The 16,664-nt window shown below is 38.6% G+C and overlaps 1 protein-coding gene across 3 annotated transcripts in view; it reads right to left on the bottom strand.

Moving 5' to 3' along the window:
* The window catches only part of LOC133639501 (protein Hook homolog), a 93,548-nt gene that overhangs the window by 16,769 nt on the left and 60,115 nt on the right, over nucleotides 1-16,664 (bottom strand). The window contains exon 1 of one of the 3 annotated variants that reach the window (XM_062032847.1): nucleotides 3,331-3,473. The exons of the other annotated variants lie outside the window; for them this stretch is intronic. Within the exon in view, the coding sequence (XP_061888831.1) occupies nucleotides 3,331-3,382 (52 nt within the window). The 5' untranslated portion in view covers nucleotides 3,383-3,473. Of the gene's footprint in view, nucleotides 1-3,330; nucleotides 3,474-16,664 lie in introns of those variants that run through there. 3 annotated transcript variants of the gene reach the window in all.

The raw sequence follows: 16,664 nt of genomic DNA on the forward strand, positions 1-16,664 counted from the left end.
AGACAACTTTGTTTTTTAGAATAAAACTGAAATATGCGGTATTTCCCCCACTGCCCAAAACATTCAGAAAGCAATGTTTGATGTGAAGTAATTAGAGCCTTAAAAAGATCAATAATGCAAGACATCATTGATATTAATTCATTGTTATTTTTGAGTAATCACAGTGAAAAGATAAATAAAATCCCATTAAATATATTTAGGATCCAAAAGGTGCCCCACTCAAAGTGATACATTTGTATTAGGTTTTTTTTACTTTCAACACTTAAGTTACGAGATCAACTTCAGATATATCTGTCAATTTAACGTTTGAACTTTTATTTTGTTTGTTTTATGCTCTTTTGTCAAAGAAAACGATGTTTTTATATGGCAACCACACAATATATGCAATATTTTCCACATAAAACATTTTTAAAGTGAAATATTTGAAATAATTGGAGCCTTGAATAGGTCAATAATTCATTATAACATTGTTGTTTTTTTGGTTTTTTTTTAGCAATGGCAAAAAAAGAAAAATAAAGATAGACAAAAGAAAAAACAAACAGCCTGCATGTCAGCTTTGTGTCAACATGGCAACTTTTTCTAGTTAGATTTCACCTCATTCTACTTTTTTCAATGTTTATTTTTTATTTATCAATAGCATTTCCAGAATGTGTGGCGGGCCGGTAAACAATTAGCTGCGGGCCGCAAATGGCCCCCGGGCCGCACTTTGGACACCCCTGTCTTAAAGCATGCTTGTGGCCACGTGTGAAGACCCATGGATGTCTCCTTATGTTCAGTTGGCGGCACCTCCTGGTTATATAATTCTGTGCAAAGTTATATTTAACAACACAAATCTTTAGCTACGCCTCTCATTTTAAAATCTAATTACATGCCACTCACCGCCTAATGGGGGATTTATTTTTTGGCGAGGGTAAGCTGGGGGTGGAGGTGAGGAGTCTTTGAAAATGTGACTGCAGGCCTTTTTCATCCATTAAGCCCAAAACTATTTAAAACCTGGACAAACTTTGAGCTAAAGCCATGATTTATTAGTTATGTGCGTATCTTCTTTAAGAGAACTAACATTTTTTTAAATGATTTAGTCCCCTGACCTCATCACACAGTCGTTGAAGAGTATACATTTAAAACATTGAATAAGAATATCGATAATTCTTGATTTTTGTCCTTGTAAAAATTCATGATGAAAGCTTTTTTCAAAGTTTTTTTATTACACCCAAACCTCAGTTTCTGAGGTTTTTGAACTGAACTGTACAAAACCCCAAAAATACAAACATAAAATATTTTATAGATAAATATAATGAGGCAATTCCCGAAGGAATTGCGTGTGAATGCTCCAATGCTGAAGTTGAACTGAAATGATGACAGAATGTAGTATGAATGTAAGAATAGTTTGAATGCTGGAATGGTTTGAATGTTGAAAAGCTGACGCTGAACTGAAATGCTAACGGAACGTAGGATGAATGTAGAAACGGTAGGTTGTGAGTTCAAACCCCGGCCGAGTCATACCAAAGACTATACAAATGGGACCCGTTACCTCCCTGCTTGGCACTCAGCATCGAGGGTTGGAATTGGGGGTTAAATCACCAAAAGTGATTCCCGGGCGTGGCCACTGCTGCTGCTCACTGCTCCCCTCACCTCCCAGGAGGTGGAACAAGGGGATGGGTCAAATGCAGAGGACACATTTCACCACACCTAGTGTGAGTGTGTGACAATCATTGGTACTTTAACTTTAACTTTAAATGGTTTAAATGTTGAAATTGTTTAAACACTGAAATGGTTTGAATGTTGGAATGGTTATAATGTTAAAGAGTTTGAATTTCCAGGAAAACCGGAATTTGGTTTGGAACTTGGGAAAGTGTTAGTTTGAATGTCCAGGATGAGTGGGATGTGTTGACGTTGGAATGGTTTGAATAGGTTGAAAAATGTGGGAATTATGCAACTTGGAAAAATGTCCTGTTCATTTCAATGGGAACTTCCTGGAAATTTGGGAATTTTGGAATAAGTGGGATTTTTTTAAAATTATTAGGAGCATGAATGTCCTAAATGAGCTGAATTGGTTGGTGTTAAAATTGTTTAAATCGGGCAAGAAATGTTGAAGTAATAAATGGTATAAGGGAATTTCGGGAAAATCTGGAATTTTTTTTAACTTGGAAAAAGGGTAGTTTGAATTCCCAGAATGGTGGAATGTGTTAAATGTGGAATGGTTTGAAAAATGTGGGAATTGTGGAAGTTTGAGAAATGGCCAATTTATTTTGAATGGGGAAAATGCAAAAAAAAAAAAGGAATTATGGGAAATCCGGGAATTTTTTTAGAATTGTTGAAGTAAAGCATACAATTCCTGAACAGGCTGAGTATTTTGAAGTTGTAACGGTTTGAATCAGATGAAAAATGTGGAAGTTGTGGAACTTTGAAGAATGTCCCATTGATTTCAATGGGAATTTCAGCAAAAATTGGGAATTTCGGGAAAAACGGGAATTTTTTTTGAAAATGGTAAAAAACCTGAATGGGCGTAATGAGTTGAATTGGTTGGTGTTGAAATCTTTCAAATCTGTGGAGAAATGTTGAAGTAGTAACTAACATGTTGAATTGAGAAATGGTATTACGGAATTCCTGGAAAACGGGGACTTTTTCCAGTTAAAAAAAAAACTTTGTTTTTTGTCCTGATTAAGAGGAATGATTTGATGGTGGAACGGTTGAAATGCGTTTAAAAATGTAAAAGGAGTAGTTAAAAAGAAAAAAAAGAGTGGAAATAGGGCTTTGGAAAACCAGGAATTCTGGAAAATCCTGGAATTTTTATTTACTTGAAAAAAAAGGTACTTTAAATTTCCAGGATGGTGGAATGTGTTGAAGGTGGAATAGTTTGAATCGGTTGGAAAATGTGGAAATGGTGGAAGTTTAAAAAATGGCCAATTCATTTTGAATGGGAAAAATGCCCCGGAAAACCTGGAATTCTGGGAAATCTGGGAATTTTTGGAATTTATCAAGGGAAAAACCCGCGATTCCCGAATAGGCTGAACAGTTTGAAGTTGGAATGGTTTGAATCGGGTGAAAAATGTGGAAGGTAGAGAGTGCCAAAATCTGGAGAAGAAGTAATTCCAGAAGTTGAATAAATAGATGCATTTTGGTGTAGGAAATGCTTTGGAGCATTCACACAATAATGATAGTTTTACATGCAGAAAACAATATGAAATAAATACATAAATAAAATATGATCTAATATATAATAAAATAAAATAACACAAATAAATAAATGATAAATGAAATGATTAAATGAACATCCCCTTTCCCTTAATTGAAGATGGCTATGAGCAGAGTCACACACACACATGCCACCTTTGTACTTTGCTACGACTCCTTTCTTCAAATTAAAGGGGAAATGTGTCATGATCCGTTGCCCGGATCATGTTTTCTTTAGTTTTTGACTCCCTCAGTTTCTGCGAGGAACTCGCATTGTGACCCCAAGCTGCAGGAAGCAGGAGAACGACGTGCCGGTAAGAGTTTTTAATTACACTCCAACAAGGAGGGGAAGTCATGCATGCAGCAGAAGGTGCCGGACACAGTCAATCCCCGAGCACTGACTAGCAGGCGAGGCAGGCATAAATAGCCACCTGATTGGTAACTGCAACCAGGTGTGCCAGGCTGCCAATCAGGGACAGGTGAGGGAGACGAGCACTCAGGGAGACATGCAGGAAGGGGAACAAAATAAGAGCGCCAAACACCAATCAAGGAACCACAATCAGAAGGGAAGTGACAGATCGTTACAAAATGCACTTTTTAAAATGTCATTATGTATTCTAAATTGTAAATTAACTCTAGCAAAAGTCAGCTAACAATGGAGCCGATGAGAGGTGTTCTATTCTGCCTATAAAGCGCTCTAAAAACACCCCCAAGTCTCCATCAATGTTTTATATACAGTACATGATGTAAGTACACTGAAAAAAATGAAATCTAAGTAAGATTAAATATCTCAAATAAGGGTGATATTTGTTTATTTTCTGTCTGATAAGATAATTCTTCTCCCTAAGCAGATTTTATGTTAGTGTTTTACTTGTTTTAAGGGTTTTGGTCCTAAAGGATCTCAGTAAGCTATTACAGCTTGTTGCTGAGATTTAAAGACCTATATTGAGTAAAACATGCTTGAAACTAGAATATCAACTGTTGCAAAGCTGTGTCACCAACACTCACAAGTATAAAACTACTTTTTAAAAGTAATAATTTCTTACTTCAAGCATATAAAAAAAAAAAAAAAATCATGACTATGACACAATTGTGTCTCATATTAAAACAGATGACAGCCAAGTGGACTTTGCGGTTTTATTTTCAATGAAACAATAGAAAATATGTACTCATAAAGTAGTACAGTTGTTATTAGTGAGAATATACTTATTTTAAGGTATTTTTGGGTTCATTGAGGTTAGCTAAATTTACTTGTTTTGGAAAGTCTTAACAAGCCAAATGTTCTTGCTCTATTGGAAGATAATTTTGCTTAGTTCAAATAAAATACCCCTCATTTTTGTATTTTTTTCCCTTGTTTTTGAACACTGACTTTTTGCAGTGTAAATGCTGTATGTAATGCAATAATTCATACTTATTTACGTATTTTGCTCATTTTAAGCATACGGCGTCTTTTCCGGGTCCTAAATGGCTGTCAGAGTGAACCAACTTGTCGGATTACCTCCTCAGACTTCTTCTGTCCAGGTGAGAGGCATGATTTATGATGTAGAATAAACTTACAGAGAGCAAGGAAGCAACAGACCACCCATTGATGTAAACATAGGGACTAGTGTTGTCCCGATACCAATATTTTGGTACCGGTACCAGTACAAAAAAATGTTTGATACTTTTCTAAATAAAAGGGGACCACAAAAATGGCATTATTGGCTTTATCTTAACAAAAAATCTTACAGTACATTAAACATATGTTTCTTTTAAATAAAACAGTGAACATACAAGACAACTTGTCTTTTAGTAGTAAGTAAACAAACAAAGGCTCCTAATTTAGTCTGCTGACATATGCAGTAACATATTGTGTCATTTATCATTCTATTATTTTGTCAACATTATTAAGGACAAGCAGTAGAAAATATATTATTCATCTACTTGTTCATTTATTGTTAATATCTGCTTACTTTCTCTTTCAACATGTTCTATCTACACTTCTGTTAAAATGTAATAATCACTTATTCTTCTGTTGTTTGATACTTTACATTAGTTTTGGGTATCAATCCGATACCAAGTCGTTACAGGATCATACATTGGTCATATTCAAAGTCCTCATAAAGTACCAATGATTGTCACACACACACCAGGTGTGGCACAATTATTCTCTGCATTTGACCCATCACCCTTGATCACCCCTTGGGAGGTGAGGGGAGCAGTGAGCAGCAGCGATGACCCTGCCCATTTAACCTCCAAATCCAACCCTCGATGCTGAGTGCCAAGCACGGAGGTAATGGGTCCCATTTTTATAGTCTTTGTTATGACCCGGTCGGGGTTTGAACTCACGACCTACCAATCTCAGGGCGGACACTCTAACCACTAGACGTATTTCCTGAGTTTATAAACATAAAATGATATATTTTAGAGGCGGTATAGTACCGAGTATAATTCATTAGTATCGCGGTACTATACTAATACTGTACAACCCTAATAGTGATCACGGCGCCGCTATAAATAGTTTGTCTGTGTTAGCGATTATAATAATGACTAATATTTGGTCAATATTGAAGTCACGAAAATTAAATGGAGTATTGTTGGCGCTTTTTGAATGGTTATTTATTGGATTTTTTGTGCGAAATGAAGGCGCTCCCATTGGCTCGGCTGCAAGCGCACTTTTATTTACGTTTATTTAACATTTAGAATTAGACACGTCCGATAATATCGGACTGCCGATATTATCAGCCGATAAATGCTTTAAAATGTAATATCGGAAATTATAGGTTTCAAAATTATCGGTATCGGTTTCAAAGAGTAAAATGTATGACTTTTTAAAACGCCGCTGTGTACACGGACGTAGGGAGAAGTACAGAGCGCCAATAAACCTTAAAGGCACTGCCTTTGTGTGCCGGCCCAGTCACATAATACCTACGGCTTTTTACACACACAAGTGAATCCATGTATACTTGGTCAACAGCCATACAGGTCACACTGAGGGTGACCGTATAAACAACTTTAACACTGTTACAAATATGCGCCACACTGTGAACCCACACCAAACAAGAATGACAAACACATTTCGGGAGAACATCCGCACCGTAACACAACATAAACACAACAGAACAAGTACCCAGAACCCCTTGCAGCACTAACTCTTCCGGGACGCTACAATATACACCCCCCGCTACCCCCTACCCCGCCCACCTCAACCTCCTCATGCTCTCTCAGGGAGAGCATGTCCCAAATTCCAAGCTGCTGTTTTGAGGCATGTTAAAAAAAATAATGCACTTTGTGACTTCAATAATAAATATGGCAGTGCCATGTTGGCATTTTTTTCCATAACTTGAGTTGATTTATTTTGGAAAAACTTGTTACATCGTTTAATGCATCCAGCGGGGCATCACAACAACATTAGGCATAATAATGTGTTAATTCCACGACTGTATATATCGGTATCGGTTGATATCGGAATGGGTAATTAAGAGTTGGACAATATCGGAATATCGGATATCGGCAAAAAAGCCATTATCGGACATCTCTATGTACAAACCCCGTTTCCATATGAGTTGGGAAATTGTGTTAGACGTAAATATAAACGGAATACAATGATTTGCAAATCATTGTATTCCGTTTATGTTTACATCTAACATAATTTCCCAACTCATATGGAAACGGGGTTTGTAGAATGCATTAAAAAAAAATCAGTGTCGTCATGTCTATCATAATGATTGTGAACGATGGGCAAAATTCCCCCAAAAAGTGCAGTCCCCCTTTAAGGGTGGAATAGTGTACTCCCATTAGCGGCATTTGCTATATTTTATGACCTAATATGCGTACAAAAAGAAATGCGATCCTGTCTTACATGGAGATTGTGAATAATTACAGGCAAAAGTGCAGTTCCTCTTTCATAGCGTTTCTCACCCTCTTTATCAATGTTAGGGCACTTGCAGTTTTCTTTGGTCCAGCAATGGTTTATTTTGTAGTCGTGCTCAATAAAATAAGCACAATGGCTGAGTCACTGTTGAGAGAGATTCTTTGATAGGGCGCCCGATTCCAGGGAACTAAGGGACAAGTTTCTCAAGTTGTGTTTGGCCATACGGGCGGTATAGCTCGGTTGGTAGAGCGGCCGTGCCAGCAACTTGAGGGTTCCAGGCTCGATTCCCGCTTTCGCCGTCCTAGTTGGTGTCGTTGTGTTCTTGGGCAAGACACTTTACCCACCTGCTCCCAGTGCCACCCACACTGCTTTAAATGTAACTTAGATATTGGGTTTCACTATGTAAAGCGCTTTGAGTCACTAGAGAAAAGCGCTATATAAATATACTTCACTTCACTAACTGAGACCGTCTATTAAAACTGTCGGCAAAAACAAGGCGTAGAGAAACCAAGGTTTGACTGTAGTTCAAAACAAACTACACCAGCGAAAAATCCCCAATTCACAAATAACACTTAAAGGCCTACTGAAAGCCACTACTACCGACCACGCAGTCTGATAGTTTATATATCAATGATGAAATCTTAACATTATAACACATGCCAATACGGCCGGGTTAACTTATAAAGTGACATTTTAAATTTGCCGCTAAACTTCCGGTTCGAAACGCCTCTGAGGATGACGTATGCGCGTGACGTAGCCCGGCGAACACGGGTATGCCTTCCACATTGAAGCCAATACGAAAAAGCTCTGTTTTCATTTCATAATTCCACAGTATTCTGGACATCTGTGTTCGTGAATCTGTTTCAATCATGTTCATTGCATTATGGAGAAGGAAGCTGAGCAAGCAAAGAAGAAAGTTGTCGGTGCGAAATGGACGTATTTTTCGAACGTAGTCAGCCACAACAGTACACAGCCGGCGCTTCTTTGTTTACATTCCCGAAAGATGCAGTCAAGATGGAAGAACTCGGATAACAGAGACTCTAACCAGGAGGACTTTTGACTTCGATACACAGACGCCTGTAGAGAACTGGGACAACACAGACTCTTACCAGGATTACTTTGATTTGGATGACAAAGACGCAGACGTGCTACTGTGAGTATGCAGCTTTGGCTTCTAAACATTTGATCGCTTGACCGTATGTGCGCAACTTTTTTTTGCGTATGTACGTAACTTTTTTAAAATATATAAGCTTTATGAACCTTGGGTTAGGTGAACGGTCTTTTGGGCTGAGTGATTGTGTGTGTTGATCAGGTGTTTGAATTGTATTGGCGTGTTCTATGGAGCTAGGAGCTAGCATAGGAGCTAGGAGCTAGCATAACAAACACGCAGGTGTTTTTATGCAGGATTAATTTGTGGCATATTAAATATAAGCCTGGTTGTGTTGTGGCTAATAGAGTATATATATGTCTTGTGTTTATTTACTGTTGTAGTCATTCCCAGCTGAATATCAGGTCACCCCCGGCTCTCACAGCATCTTCCCTATCTGAATAGCTTCAACTCCCCACTAGTCCTTCACTTGCACTTTACTCATCCACAAATCTTTCATCCTCGCTCAAATTAATGGGGAAATTGTCGCTTTCTCGGTCCGAATCTCTCTCACTTCATGCGGCCATCATTGTAAACAATAGGGAACTTTGCGTATATGTTCAACTGAGTACGTCACGCTACTTCCGGTAGGTGCAAGCCTTTTTTTTATCAGATACCAAAAGTTGCGATCTTTATCGTCGTTGTTCTATACTAAATCCTTTCAGCAAAAATATGGCAATATCGCGAAATGATCAAGTATGACACATAGAATAGATCTGCTATCCCCGTTTAAATAAAAAAAATTCATTTCAGTAGGCCTTTAAACTCCAAATCCAGCAGGCATGTAAATAACGTGGAATAATGTTCAATGTGGTGTTACAGGCACACAGTAAATACCTGGCTGTTGTTACATAGCCTGATTGCGGTCTCTGTGATCTTTCTGTGTGACCGGTAGCAGCCAAACATGTTTGTTCCAGTTTGCCAAGCGTGCAGACAGCTTGGGACACACTGCACGTTATTATCCGGCAAACCGGAGTGTGTTATTATCTACGAGGCCAAGGTGGAGCAAAGTTTAAAGATGTGTACCGCTCTTATAAAAAAGGAGCTTTTTAGGCCGCTTCCCAACCGCTCACATAGTAAGTCGATGATTGCATGACAACCAACCTTCCTTCAAACATTTGGGCAAACTTATTGTAGCTTTTAGACAGACATTTCATTAGGTACACCTGCGCCTGATGACAAGAGTTGTGTTGAAGGTGTCAGGAACTGGCATGGCGGTAGTTGGCGTGGTACAAATTCCAGGAAAAGACGCACTCTCCAAAAAACGTAATAAAATAAAAATAAAGAGGTAAAAAGTGTACTTAAAGAAAAAGCAAGGCCAGCAACACACGTGTCCTTCTAATAGTTTTATTACAACCTGCGCAGACGCTACCAAACACAGACCGGTTTCGACAATGTCTTCGTCAGTGTGCAATTTTCAACAGGAAGTGATGCGCTTGAATAGTCACAGCTGTGGTCAATGAATTGATTAAATAAATCAGGGGTCCCCAAACTTTTGACTCGGGGGCCACATTGGGTTTGGCCGGGGGCCGGGCTGTAAATATATATATATATATATATATATTAGGGGTGTGGGAAAAAATCGATTCGAATTCGAATTTGAATCGCGATTCTCACGTTGTGCGATTCAGAATCGATTCTCATTTTTAAAAAATCTATTTTTTAAAATGTATTTATTAAAATTTATTTTTTATTTTTTTGTATTTATTTTATTTTTTTAAAATTAATCAATCCAACAAAACAATACACAGCAATACCATAACAATGCAATCCAATTCCAAAACCAAACCCGACCCAGCAACACTCAGAACTGCAAAAAAACAGAGCAATTGAGAGGAGACACAAACACGACACAGAACAAACCAAAAGTAGTGAAACAAAAATGAATATTATCAACAACAGTATCAATATTAGTTACAATTTCAACATAGCAGTGATTAAAAATCCCTCATTGACATTATCATTAGACATTTATAAAAAATAAAAAATGAATGAACAATAGTGTCACAGTGGCTTACACTTGCATCACATCTCATAAGCGTGACAACACACTGTGTCCAATATTTTTACAAAGATAAAATAAGTCCTATTTTTGGTTCATTTAATAGTTAAAACAAATTTACATTATTGCAATCAGTTGATAAAACATTGTCCTTTACAATTATAAAAGCTTTTTACAAAAATCTACTACTCTGCTTGCATGTCAGCAGACTGGGGTAGATCCTGCTGAAATCCTATGTATTGAATGAACAGAGAATCGTTTTGAATCGGGAAAAAATTGTTTTTGAATCGAGAATCGTGTTGAATTGAAAAAAAAAAATCGATATTGAATCGAATCGTGGGACACCCAAAGATTCACAGCCCTAATATATATATATATATATATATGTATATATATATATATATATATATATATATATATATATATATATATATATATATATATATATATGTATATATACATATACATACATATATATATATATATATATATATATATATATATATATATATATATATATATATATATATATATATATATATATATATATATATATTCCGAGCGCGAGGATGTCACGTTATCGATGGGAAAATGAGTTCAGTGGCCTTGTGGTTAGAGTGTCCGCCCTGAGATCGGTAGGTCGTGAGTTCAAAACCCGGCCGAGTCATACCAAAGACTATAAGAATGGGACCCATTACCTCCCTGCTTGACACTCAGCATCAAGGGTTGGAATTGGGGGTTTAATCACCAAAAATGATTCCCGAGCGCAGCCACCGCTGCTGCTCACTGCTCCCCTTACCTCCCAGGGGGTGATCAAGGGTGATGGGTCAAATGCAGAGATTAATTTCGCCACACCTCGTGTGTGTGTGACAATCATTGGTACTTTAACTTAACTTTTTAGACAATATTTGCCTGAGCAGCTAGGACACACCGAGAGTAACAAGCGATAGAAAATGGATTAGAAAAGACAGATTTTTTAAAATATTAATAAAAAAAATAAAAAAAGTTATTTGGATTTTGGAATGCTGGCATATCCGGCCCATGGGCCGTAGTTTGGGGAATTCTGTAATAAATCAAGAACAAATTCAAAAATGAAAGTGCACAAATAATAGACAAAATGGAAAATTGTACAATATAAATCAAATACTCAGTACAGTATCATTGGAAATTGAATAAAGCAATAAAAAAATAAATGACCCCAGGATGCAGAGACAAGAAGTGTTTCTCTGGTAACAATGACATTTAATGAACACAAAGAACAAACTTTCGTCATGCATAATCGGCCAATTAAGCAGTGTCGACAGATGAACCCTCCTGAGTAGCGACGGCAGGCAGGTGCATCCCCTGGTCACTAATCAAGAGCAGGTGTGGAGAACAGCACTCACAAACAGTGGTGAAGTCAATGCAAGAAGTGACCAAAACAGGAAGTGGAACAAAGATAAGAGCGCTAGACAGGAAAGAATATTGAACACAGTGAAACAACCCAAAACTCCCCAAACCATCACGCAGATCATGACAAAACATTTTTTTTTGATTGCCGCTGTCTGTAAAGTGTTAATTTGATAAGATATTTATTATTAAAATTAATATATATTGTGTGTTATATTGTATATTGCATGCTTATTGCATTCTTTCTTGCTACTTTGTGTTGTATATGTCACGGCGTGGTCGCACGGTAAGGCTTGGGTCGTTTTTCCAAGATGCAGACGGAAACTCCAGAGGCAAGGAGCAGGTAAGACAGTGATTTTTTCTCATAAATCAGGCAGGACATACAGATAAACAGAAAAGGGTGTTGCTAGCACGGGAAACCATGGCAAAGCTTAGTACAGGAACAAGAATCAAACGCATGGATCACAAACGTAATTGTTGCATGAAGCAAATAAGACAGGAATAAGTAGCTCTCTGATTAGTGCCCGGGAGCATGTGAACGTCCCGAACACTAATCAGAGGCAGGTGAAACTAATCTATTTGTGTATGTGTTTGACTTTCTCTTCTACTGTTACAGAATACCATTATTTTAGGTTCACTCAGACTCAACACTAGTCTGTCTTTGTCAAACCATCTCTTTAATTTGTTCATTTTTGTCAGGAACTCACGTGGCAGTAGTTGGCGTGGCCCCAGGGTGCAGAGACAAAAAGCGACACACAGGTAATAAGGTTGTATGAACAAAAAGACACAAAAGGCATACCATGAACATTAGTCACAGTAGACATACAAACCAGTGTCACTAAGAAGGCGACCATTTGTACTGGGAAGTCGGAATTTCAACTGGAAAGTCGGAGCATTCTCACCACCCCCGAGTTCACTTCAAACTTGGCTGCTCTGAATGTAAACAATGATGTCTGCTTCTATACTGTTCGTTATTAGCACTTCTGATTAGCCATGTACAATATATTGTTGTACGTATTTATATGACAACATCAATGTGGTGTCAACTACCGTATTTTTCGGACTATAAGTCGCAGTTTTTTTCATAGTTTGGTGCGACTTATACTCAGGAGCGACTTATGTGTGAAATTATTAACACATTACCGTAAAATATCAAATAATATTATTTAGCTCATTCACGTAAGAGACTAGACGTATAAGATTTCATGGGATTTAGCGATTAGGAGTGACAGATTGTTTGGTAAACGTATAGCATGTTCTATATGTTATAGTTATTTGAATGACTCTTACCATAATATGTTACGTTAACATACCAGGCACGTTCTCAGTTGGTTATTTATGCGTCATATAACGTACACTTATTCAGCCTGTTGTTCACTATTCTTTATTTATTTTAAATTGCCTTTCAAATGTCTATTCTTGGTGTTGGGTTTTATCAAATAAATTTCCCCCAAAAATGGGACTTATACTCCAGTGCGACTTATATACTGTATGTTTTTTCCTTCTTTATTATGCATTTTCCGCCGGTGCGACTTATACTCCGGAGCGACTTATACTCCGAAAAATACGATACATTTATTTCATGTGGTTTATACGTGTACGTTGCTAGCATAACCGTCTGTGTTTCCTTTTCATCCACTGTGTTTGAAGGTTGCAGAAAGAGTACATATTTTTCCATAAGTTGTATATAGTCAGACAAGGCAAGCACGTAAAAAGCTTTCGTGGATGTGGCCATCTTGATTTCCGATCTCGTAACTGGAACGCTCACAACTCTGCTGTGACGTCATTCCCAGCTCCGACTTCCAACTTCCGCGGTGAATGTAATGCAGCAATAACCAAAGCAGGAAGTGAAACGAAAATAAGAGCGCAAGACAGGAAGAGACACTACACACAGGAAACAAGACAAAAACTAAAATTGTGACGAAGATCATGACAAATTTCTTTTGTTCTTATTTGTATTAACTTCTGTGTGTTCTCTCCTGAAAGCAATGTGGTCATGTTATCTGCAGGTAGTATGTGATTGATTGATTGAAACTTGTATTAGTAGATTGCACAGTACAGTACATATTCCGTACAATTGACCACTAAATGGTAACACCCGAATAAGTTTTTCAACTTGTTTAAGTCGTGGTCCACGTTAATCAATTCATGGTACAACGAACTTGTATTTACTTATAATTTATTTTATTTTTAGTTGACACATTATATTGCTGTTTTTGTTACGTAGTATTGCTTTTGTGTGGTTGGTATTGTCTATTACATTTTATATATTATTATTTACTCATTTGTTCACTGCTCTCTGTACATATCCTACCAAGTCTGACCTACACTGTTTCAATGTCCATTTCTCTGATGATGCAATTGTTGATGACTGAAGTGCTGATATCAAGCCCCCCCTCCACATCCCACCCCCCGGATTGTAAATAATGTACATAATTCAATGTATATACTCTGATGATTAACTTGTGTGATGACTGTATTATGCTGATAGTATATATTTGTACCATGAATTGATTACGTGGACTTAAACAAGTTGAAAAACTTATTCGGGTGTTACCATTTAGTGGTCAATTGTACGGAATATGTACTGCACTGTGCAATCTACTTAAAACCTTCAATCAATCAATAAATATTCTTTTTCAGTGCGCCTGAGAGTCGTTAAGTTATCCTTTCCTCTTGTAATTGAGCTACTGTGTCAAACAATTTCCCTTTGGATCAATAAAGTTTGGCTAGGTCTAGGTCAACAAAGAGCTGACAAAATAGAAGATAAAAAGACTAGATTTTAGGAAATCAATACTAAAAACTGGTGAAATTGTCACGGCGAGTTCGCATGTTAATGCGCGGATTGTTTTCCCAGGATGCAGACGGAACTCCGGAGGCAGAGTGCAGGTAAGACAATTTATTTTCCATAAATCAGTCAAACTACAAATCAAACAGAAAAGCATGCCAATAGCAGGGGAAGCTATGGCGAAGCTTAGTCCAAAAACAAGAATCACAAAAGGTAGTCACACGTGACTTGTTGCATGGAGCAGATTCTTCTCATTTCCAGCGTGAAAGCAAAGCCAAGGAACTCAGGGTTTAGAAGCTAATAAAGAGACAGCGAATATGTCACGGCGGGGTCGCATGTTATTGCGCGGATCGTTTTCCCAGGATGCAGAAAAGAGACAGCGAATACCCTGAATAGCAGCAGTGAGACGATCAAACATGACTTTTAACGCCATCACCTGGTGTATGCTGGTGTGTTCACGGAATTTTCAGACTGGTAAGTTTGAATCAAAGCATGTTTTATTTTAAAAATTTGCTGTCATTTTCGTCGACTAAAACTAGACTAAAACTCAATTGAGTTGACCGAAATATGACTAAAACTAAAATAAATTTTTGTCAAAAGAATATAACTCAAACTAAATTAAAGACTATTGTCAAAGTTAACAGTTAACGATAATTAAGACGAACATTTTAAGTCAACAAAATTAACACTGCAACTGTGAGGATTATGCATGGCTGCAGCAGTTGTGACCCGAGATGCAGGAAACAGGAGAACGAAACAGGTAAGAGTCTTTTAGTAAACTCAAAATAAGGAGAAGCAGTCATGCATGCAGAGGTCCTAAACACAATCAATCCTCCAGCACTGAGGAACAGGCGAGGCAGGCATAAATAGCCGCCTGATTGGCAACTGCAACCAGGTGTGCCAGGCTGCCAATTAGGGACAGGTGAGGTAAACAAGCGCTCAGGGTGACATGCAGGAAATGGAACAAAATCAAGAGCGCCTACAAGGAAACAAACACGAAACAAGGCAAGACAAACACAAGTGAAGTGACAGATTGTCACAGAAACGGGACTATTAAAGTACAAAAGTGTCTTCTGGAAATAAGTAAACACGTGTTCCGACGTTCATGAAAAAAAAAAAGAAGATCTTCAGCACAATTTTCCGTCAACATTGTATCGCTGGTAAAAACAGGCCTTCAAAATGAAAAACGTGCTAAATAACACGATTGCACCGCGTTTGGCAGTGGGGTCTTTCCACAGGCCCTGTCACGGAGCGGGCTCGAACCCGCTTTATTCTGCAGCCTGGTCTGCCAGCGCGCCAGGACACGCACTTGCTGGCGCTGGGCGCTTCACGCCCACGCAACAGCAAAGCTGCAGGCAATCTTCAATCTGCGCACCTGGGTCTAATCAAAACAAGCAGCATAAAGACCAGCGGACCCAGGGAGCTGGCGCCGGAACGTAGTCTAACTCTTTGCATGTCCTTCCAGTTTCCCCGTGTTCGAGTTGTGTACCTCGACTTCCCTCTAGATTTTGGACTGCCTCCCTCGATCCTCGTCTAGTCGGGACCCGGGGTGGACTGCTCGAGATGGTCTCCTGCTGGCCCCACTATGGACTGGACTTTCACTATTATGTTAGATCCACTATGGACTGAACTTTCACAATATTATGTCAGACCCACTCGAAGTCCATTGCATCCGGTCTCCCCTAGAGTGGGGGGGGGGGGGGGGGGGGGGGTCACCCGGGGGGGGGGGGGGGGTCACCCACATATGCGGTCCTCTCCAAGGTTTCTCATAGTCATTCACATCGACGTCCCATTGGGGTTGTGAGTTTTTCCTTGCCCTTTTGTGGGCTCTGTACCGCGGATGTCGTTGTGGCTTGTGCAGCCCTTTGAGACACTTGTGATTTAGGGCTATATAAATAAACATTGATTGATTGATTGATCCTCGACCCCTGCTTGGACACGGACCTCGTTGCTTCTCTCCAGCCCCCGACCACTTGCCTGCCCACGGACTACCTTTTTGCCTCGCCCCTCCGGACTGGCGAAAGAGTCATCCAACACGCACTTCCAACAACCCTGGTAACATTTACATTATTCATTCTACACATCGTCCGGCACCACACACGTAGAGTAGCATACACCTCCCACACACTCATCAAAGGTTTAAATTAGAGATGTCCGATAATATAGGGTTGCCGATATTATCGGCCGATAAATGCTTTAAAATGTAATATCGGAAATGATCGGTATCGGTTTCAAAAAGTAAAATTTATGACTTTTTAAAACGCCGCTGTGTACACGGACGTAGGGAGAAGTACAGAGCGTCAATAAACCT

Source organism: Entelurus aequoreus, linkage group LG22 (assembly GCF_033978785.1).
Source record: "Entelurus aequoreus isolate RoL-2023_Sb linkage group LG22, RoL_Eaeq_v1.1, whole genome shotgun sequence".
In the NCBI taxonomy this organism is placed as follows: domain Eukaryota; kingdom Metazoa; phylum Chordata; class Actinopteri; order Syngnathiformes; family Syngnathidae; genus Entelurus; species Entelurus aequoreus.